Source organism: Haliaeetus leucocephalus, unplaced genomic scaffold, assembly GCF_000737465.1.
Source record: "Haliaeetus leucocephalus isolate CR32 unplaced genomic scaffold, Haliaeetus_leucocephalus-4.0 Scaffold587, whole genome shotgun sequence".
Classification (NCBI taxonomy): Eukaryota; Metazoa; Chordata; class Aves; order Accipitriformes; family Accipitridae; genus Haliaeetus; species Haliaeetus leucocephalus.
Window position 1 is genome coordinate 1871421 of NW_010973023.1, and position 8377 is coordinate 1879797.

The 8377-nt window shown below is 45.6% G+C and overlaps 1 protein-coding gene across 1 annotated transcript; it reads right to left on the reverse strand.

The window, feature by feature from the left end:
- Window positions 1–2484: 2484 nt before the first annotated feature.
- On the reverse strand, window positions 2485–8010 carry LOC104838319 (anterior gradient protein 3 homolog). The gene is made up of 7 exons (XM_010577999.1): window positions 7782–8010; window positions 6665–6728; window positions 6242–6294; window positions 5006–5082; window positions 4438–4501; window positions 3680–3763; window positions 2485–2534 (listed from the first exon to the last, which is right to left on the reverse strand). Exons 1-7 carry the CDS (start codon window positions 7918–7920, stop codon window positions 2485–2487), a joined length of 531 nt encoding a protein of 176 aa, XP_010576301.1. The 5' UTR covers window positions 7921–8010.
- Window positions 8011–8377: the final 367 nt, after the last annotated feature.

The following is an 8377-nucleotide window of genomic DNA, read 5'->3' on the forward strand; positions in this document are numbered from 1 at the left end:
TGGCTGCTTTGGCTGTTTGCCCGAAGCTGAAGGGAGGGGGATGCCAGGAATGCCCTCCAGTGTGGTTAGCTGCAGTTTTGGGATTTTGCCAATACTTCTGCTGACATTGCCTGTAATCGAGGAGTTAATCTTCAGACCTTGCAGTATCCAAGGCCACGACATCTGGAGGCAATGATACCAAGCTGAGTTTGCAAGCAAGCTTAGACAGACCAAGAGGTGTGAGCTCCCAGCCCTGGAGTCAGTGCCTGGAATGCTAACAACTAAACTGTTATCTTTCTGTTTTCTGGCTGACCCTTGGTCAGCACAGCTCCATGTGCAGATAAATGCAAAGGATGTGATAATGATACAGCTCTTTCTGTGGATCTTTATTACTGCCAGCGCAGTGGAGGCCTATAAGCTGTGTTTATTGAATGGGGTTTGCAAGTACTGCTGCTTCTGCTCCTGTTTGATCTAGGCATTTGTGGCTTGTAAGAGCATCGATCTTCTTGGTAGCTGGTGGGTTTCTTCCAAAGAGAGTATCAGCTTCGTGGTTAACACATCTATAAATTCCTGCATTACAAAGCTTTCCTATAAACTTTTAACTGCAGCCCAAACAGATTTTAATTCTGGTGGTTGTATTTCAGATGGTGATCAGTAGAGGTTAAACACCTGCTTTTGCTAAAATGTCCTTGCTAATCACTGGGGAGAAACATATTTAGAAAAAAGAAAACAAAACTGGCCTTAGGCCATTGTGCTTGCTTCCTTGCTGAAAAGTTTTACTGCAGTTAAGTAACTCTTACTCATTCTAGGGGTTAACCATGTTTAATTTCCTCCGTGGCCCACTGCGGTAGTGTCTGAGCAATGCCGGCATTGCTCACTGAGCTCTGAGGTGCCCTCTGCCCCTCTGTGCCGGCAGCCTCCCTCATGCAGGTACCCGCTAGGATGCCCCTCTCTGACCACCCCGGGTCCTGTGGCAGCACTCAGCCCATCATTGTCCTCTCTGAACTGCTCCCACCTCTGCTCTGAGCTCCAACCAGCTCTCCTGTCTCTGCTGGGTAACCCCAGGGTTGCTCTTCTCCCCTACGGCTGATCCCTGTCTTTATTTGCCCTTTTATTTGTCTCATATGCAACTTCTCCCAGGGGCTCAATCTGCTGCAGGCCTTGTCTTCAAATTCCTCTTTAATTCTCTTTTTCCTAGTGATCACAGGGAATCGCTGATCACTTCTGAACACACACAGTCTTCTGCGTTTCACACAGAAGCTGCTGAGGGCACTGTAATTCTGCTGCCGTACCCATCTCCTTTGGCTGCCATCGGCTGCTCAGAACCATGTTTTTACTGTAAGCCCCTGCCAGCAGCCTGTGGTTACGAAACAGCTCCCAGGTGACTTCTGTGAATTATACCTGTGTTCTTAATGCTGGAAGAAGTTTAACCTTTCTCCCACCCACCAGCCCTTTTGCTCAAAAAAAGAAAGGTATTTGTTAGCTAGCGTGCTTTGTTTTGTTCCCATGGGATGCTCCTGACAGGGACAGGCTGTGGTGGGGTTTTTGTTTTTTTGGATTGTAAGTAGGTGCAGCCATGATAGTTTCTGTTGAACCGATGCCTGTTCGTCTAATCCAGCTAATTAAGCTTAGTATGATTACTGCAGAAACAGCACAGCTGTAGCTGCAATGTACACATCAAGCGTATCTTCCTTTGGGGTGGGTTACAGGGCCATTAATGATTCCCCAGTCAGAATTTACTTGCAGTGATTTACAAATTCTTGATTTTCATATCATAGACTCAGTGTGCCCAGCTGGAGGCTGAATGCGCTTGGTTAACAGCCATGTTGTGATAAGACGGACTTGCTCAGTCTACAGAGTATCAATTTTTTTTTATTATGGCTGTGCACATAAAATAATGTGGAAATCAAGGAAAAGAAATTTGGAAAGGAAATGGGCTGATCCTCTATTTTTGTTGTTTGAATTATGCAGCAAAATTTTTAACAATAATAAAACAATTTTCTGAAATTCACATTAGTGAGCATGGCAATTCACAAAGCAATGAAAATACAAAACCCATCTTCACATATGGTTGCATTCTGTTGTTTCTCACTATACTAAAAGCCTTTCAAACTTATGGCTTAAGAAGAGGGAAAAAAAAGTTGTGCTGTGGAAAAATGACTGCAACAAGTACAACGTAGCTAGGCACACACAAGAGAAACTTAGAAAATGTATTTATAATCAAAGTGTGCTTTTTAGAATGACACCAGTTGGGGTAAAGAAGAGTTTGTGAACGCTACAAAAGACAATTCTCCTCTATTAATGATAACTGTAAAGTCATTAAGATAGACTGCTACTTAAAAATCAGTGGGTGTATCTATTGCACCAAGTTCTCATGACCATGGCTTCTCGACAAAGGTCTGCGAGGGGAGGCACAAGGATGCGCCGCATGTGCTGTTCTGCATCTCTTGGCGCTGCCGGGGCTGTCATCTCAGCACGTGTGTACAGGTCGGTGCTGCCCCGGGCTCAGAGCTCTGTGCGCAGAAGCAGCTTTGCTTGTCTCATGTTTTCAATCACTGCGGAGAAAGCACTGCAGATACTAAGGATGACAGGGAAGATTCCTACGTCTACACAGCTTAAGGTCAGAAATTAAAGCCACTCTGGATAGCTAGACTTCTAAAAGGTCTTTAAAAAAACCTTTTTTTTTTTTTTTTTCAATTTTAATGAGTAGTTTTGACTAGTTGTTTTGTCTCAGCAACAGGTGTTGACTGCAATTAGTGATTGGCTTCTAGAAAATATTCAGACACTGATTTGGGAGAAATTAATTCCCCCCCTCCCCTTCCTTTCTCTTGGACTATTTCATTAACTCCTCCTGGTGGCAAAAGAGTATATAATGTGTTTTAATCGATGCTCCAGTGTCAGAGTGCCATTAGAATACACCAGTTCATCTGATGGTGTTTGTGGGGGGTACAGATGCTCTTTTCTGCATTCTGCAGGTGTCCCGTGAGGCTCAAAGCTTTGTCTGAGTGTCAGACAAAAGTCTGTGTGTTGTTGGAGTGGAAAAACTAGAAAAGACTGTGAACCCAGATCACTGGATTATTGTTAGCCTGCTTGTCTGTGGGAAGTGGTTTGTTCTGTTACCCAAAGCTTTTGAATCTGGCTCATCCCAACTTGCTATAATCTGGGGGTTGAGACCTCAGAAACATACAATTCTCAAAGTGTTATTAAAGTGGGCAGCCAGGAGAGGGGAGTGCAGAGACATCAACCCTTAGGAATCAATTCCAGCCCTCGAGGAATATGTATTTTTAAACTTTGGTTACCCCTAGGGCGAGAAGTACTGAAACAGCTTCTGCAGTTAAGGTTATGAAGCAGAGCAGCAGCGTACTCAAGTCTGCAAGTGCCTTGAACTGACGCAGGTGGGGTTTTGGGGCCAAACTTATACAGCGTTTGGAAACTCTGCCAGCCGGCTTCAGAGACTGAGGACAATCTCACCATACTTTACTGCCCAGTTCTTCAGAAGTATTCAGCAATGGTTTTTCCTAGAAGGCACTTACACTAAATTTACTTCATTCATGTTTATAAAGGGCTTTGAGCAAGTTTTGCTGCAGAAATAGATCCAGCATTTCTCAAGATTCTCTTATACCCTCTTCCCTGAACGACATTTGTCTCGTATAAACTTGAGATGGCTAAAAAGGGATCAGTAAAGTGCCCATTCACTCACAGGTCGAAATATCTTCTGGTTCGTAAGCGTACATCCTGTTCCCATATTTGCCAGTTAGATCAGCTCGAACTGTCATTGAAGGATCTTGAGGGGGGAAAAAGTACAAGATATTAGCAACTCTGGCTTTGTGAAGTGGGGCTGTGGTGAATAATTTTGTGAGGATAAAAGCCTTTTAAAATGGTGTTGATTGGCCTTTTTATGGCTGGAAAAGTACATCTGGAAGCACCAGGCTTTCAGCAGCTGTACATTAATGTCTACTTCTGAAACTCATCATGAACAGATCCTCTACACACAAGCCTTGTCTGTTGGCTCAAGATTATTGTCCATTGTCCCCTTTGTACCCGGCAGTTTGATGGTAAGTTTGCCTTTTGTATAGTTGTTGGTCACGGTTGGTGATGGGCCTTTGCTCTGCCCTTGGACAGAGCATTTGTCATTCATCTGAGGACAGGCTGGGAGTAAGAGGCTATATTCAGATGTTGTGGCACAGAGTCACGTAGGCAGGCCCAAACTCTTAAAGGATATATGTTAGCAGTTAATAGCAGTGACATGCCGTTCATTTCCACTAGTGGAATGAGACTGTCACAGTCCTGTTTTTAAAAAGATGGTAGTGGTTTTGGGTGCCTGACTTAAGCTCTGATTGCTCAACAAGTATGCTGAAATAAGGCCCAATTTTTATTTGTGTGGTTAAGCTGTTCACTCTGAAAGTCTGGGTTATTTCTCTAGCTTCAGTGATGATTCCCCTGACCCCAGAGACTCACCCACAAAGAGGATCCGAGGGACGTAATGGCCATCAGGCGCCATGTTGTCATCACTGCTGGAATGCTGTCGGAGTTAGATAGCCTCTTAGTGACGGGTAATTGTCTGAGCGCTAGAAATGGCCTGAATCAGCGGAGCTTGCCTCATCTACCAACAACTGACAATTCTGGTATGATCAAATAGGGACTTTCCCTGGTCTGTCCAAGCTGTCCCCTCCTAGATGCTTGGGGATGAGGACAGAAACCCCAGGCAGGTAACTCAGAAAGCCTGATGACTGAGTATTTTTAAATTGTATCAGAATACTAGCTGTGGTTGGAATATACCAAATGGTATTTCCATACCAGTAAGTATGCATACATGTGTATGGCAGTGTCTCCCTGCCTTCTCTCCAAGGAGGAACTGCGTTGGTGTTTTGCAAACCCTGTTGTACATCCCCAGACAAGTGGGAGAAAAAAGAGAATTTCAAATACAACTTCAAAGCTGTGCAAAGTTAATCCATTTCTGCTTTTAATATGGCTTATTCCACTCCCCAGTAAACATTTCAATTAATATTTTAAAATACAAACTTACTACCAGATTGAGCATGATGAAGTCCTCCTGAGCCATCTGCTGGATTTCTGGGCTAGAAGCAAATGCTTTCCTTAAAGCTAGAAGAAAGAGAAATACATTACTTGGGTGGGAAAAAAAAAAATCTGGATCACTGGTTTTCATGGGTTTACATCATCTTATATTGATCCTAAATAAACCAGTAAATGACCGGCACCAGTTTGATATGCATATGTCTCACAAAGAGTGGAGGAGTTGGTTCTCGTAAAGTAAAATGCAAAAGACATTTAGTCCTTGAGGAACTGAAATGCTGGTGTACACATACATTTCCTTCCCAGGGGCTGAACAGGTCATGAATGCATACAGCTTGGCTTTATTCAGCCATCTACTACACTACTACTAGAGAGCGTGCGAGTTGTTTGCACAATTTAAGCTGTATGCATTTGGGGGAACAAATACTTACAGAAGTTTCATAAGACATGGTGGGGCCAGACTTCCCTGACAAACCACACTTTGTTCTCGATAACCTAGGAGGTTATCAATTGATAGTGAGTGGTCTGACACACTTTTTGGCAGGAGGCCTCATAAGAGTAAGAGGAAAGTGTATAAAACAGATGCTCTTGCAGGCCAGAAGATGATTTGAGCTTTCCAAGGCTGTAAACTGTTGCACTTCTAAGGTTCTTGTCTGCAGATGAAAGTATGCCAATAAAGGCATGTTGCAGTCCCTGTGAATCGGTGAATATGAGGCTATAAAGATAATTTTCCTAGTGTCTGACTCTCCCTTTTATTCAAAGCTACAGTATAAAACAATGCAACGGAGGCAGCGTGATGCCTAACCTTGCTGGCTTGATATGGTCTATTTTCAGGGCCTCTTTCTGAGGGGATACAACTTCCCAAGCTTTAATCACACGAGCTGATGATTTCCATGTTTGCTGGGGCCCAGGGCTGGAGTTGGGAGTAGGCAGGAAGGAGAACTGACAGGAGATCAGGGGTGTGAAAGAGGATAAAGGAGGAAAGCTCGGTGTCTACCTGCTTGTTTTGTAGCCAGGGAAGTTTTGACCCAGAGCATGTTACTGCTCAGAAAAACTTTACAAATTTTATTCCCCAACTCTTCTCAAGGGTCCCCAGTGGATTTACTGTCTCTCCCTTTCCCTGCATGTGCTGGAAAGGCTTCACACCAAGTGCTTAAATGCCTTTTAAGGAATGAGCACTGACAGATTTGGATCTCCCAGGTGGTTTGGAAGGGTTTGCTTTGCTCACCTTGGCTGTAAGGACACTCTTCCAAGTGGTGAATAACCATCAGTGGCTTCTTGCTGAAACGACATCGCAGGAAAGGAGTGGGGAGGCAATTCAGACCTTTTACAGACTGCACTTGCGAAGTGTTAAGGCACTGAGTTGCTCCAGGGATATATTTACATTGTGAGAGCAATAGCAGCCAGGTTAGCAGGGAGGTGTGGACACAGCCACGTACAGAGGGGTGTATCACTAAGAAGGTAACACTGGACACTATGAAAGGGCATTTGCTCAGCTCCTAGAAGTTAAGCTCTCACCAAGATCTTGTACAGCCTCCCTACCATACAGGAAAATACAACAAGGCACAGTCTGAACATCATGTTAGAGCATAGCTTTGTTCTGTGCAGTTAAACATATGAACCAAAAGGCATAACAAGAATTGAGGATTACCTGGTTTTTGATCGTGCTAAACCTTCTTCATATGTCTGTGCCCATTCAATGTCATCTCCCCAGCCTGTTGAGAGCAGAGCACCCTTAGTTAATTTGCTGGTCAGTATGGGTGAGGATGTTCTGCAGAATGGGGATCTGGAGCCGCATGTATAATTGGGTGGCACAAACTAGGCACCTTCCCTCAGGGTGTCGAGACCCTCAGGGTGGTTTGTGGGTACCAGGAGAGCCCCAAGCAGAAAGGTGCAAAGAAATGGATGATAGGGAAGGGGGGTGAAACCCCAGCCTTGATAGGGCTTAGGTGGCGGATTAGGATTAGACAGGTATTTCCAGCCACTCAAAAACTGAAGCTCAGTTTCTCCCTGAACCCGTACACCCTCCCAAAGAGCTGAATCAGGCTTGCTGCTTGCCTATGGCTTCCTGCAGTAAGGGATTGCTCAACAGGCTGGGGGCTAGGGAGGGTAGGGATACAAGAGTGTTTTTGGCATGAGGTGCTTGGATCTTGCTTGATGGAGCAAAGCTTGGACCTGAGTCTGGAGCCCCTTGCAATGGCTACAGCACGCTGCTCATGCCCTGCATCACCCGAAGGAGACCCCAGGGAGGAAGAGGATGCACCTGCTTGCCCGTGCCTGACCTACAATGCTGGCAGGAAAGCAGACAGCAGAGGGGTTGAGCTAGCTGCAGCTTAGCTGTGTGACTATGGTCTCCTGCGTACATGGTATGCCTTTGTAGGGGTAAGGGCTGCTGATGGGGCTGCCTATTGAGCTCAGCCTCTGCAAAGCTGATCCAGCAGCTGATCAGCAGCTGGTGTAACAGCCTGGCTCTTGGCCCCATCCCCAGCCCAGGTTTGGAGCAAAGCACCTGTAGCTGTTCCCAAGCACAGAGCGTGAGGACTTCTCCCCTGCTGAACGCACCAGTGCTCTTGGCCACAGTGGAAATGGCACCTGTGAAAGGTAGGTTTGGGCTTCTGCTTCTGATGAATAGTAACACAGTGGGGAATCTCCCAGCTGCTGCTCTCGGATATTTGCGTGCCTGGATATATGGGTGGAGGTGCACACTAGCCACTGCAACAGGGAAGTACAGGTGCTTCAGAACTGCCTTAAGCATCCTAGTTGCTCACCTCGAGACAGAGTCTGTGGGGTCCGTATCTGAGCTGAGCTTTCTTCCTCTTCATCAGGGAGCTTCTGGATCTTTTTCTGTGCAGCAACCGTTACACCATTGCAGAGAAGGAGGGAACACAGGAATGGAAAGGTATGCATGCTTCTGGCTGGCAACAACAGAGAGAAAGGACCAACTCAGGCAGGCAGAACTTGATGAGACAGTCTCATAAAGAGCCATTTACTTGGAACTGGTCTCTCACCTGGCAGCTCCTGCTGACGCCTCGACAGCAGTGTCCTTGCTGCAGCCTCTCCCCTCTGGCCCAGGTTAAGGCAAGGTCTCTTTATACCTCTGTAAATACAATAGCTGGGTATGGACGTCAGCTGAAATTCCAGGATATCCTGCTCCTGCCAAGGCGCAGAACAACCTTTTTACAAAAGCTTTCTTCAGTCAGCCCAGCAACATGCATGATTGTAATCAAGGTATATTGATTTATGAAAGCATTTGTGCAGAGTTTATGCTAGACACACCTAGCTCCTTGGGGGTCGACTGTGGGTCTCCAGGTACAGTGAAGTGTCCCAGAGTCAAACTGAGAGATACAGAGAGGATGCATACACC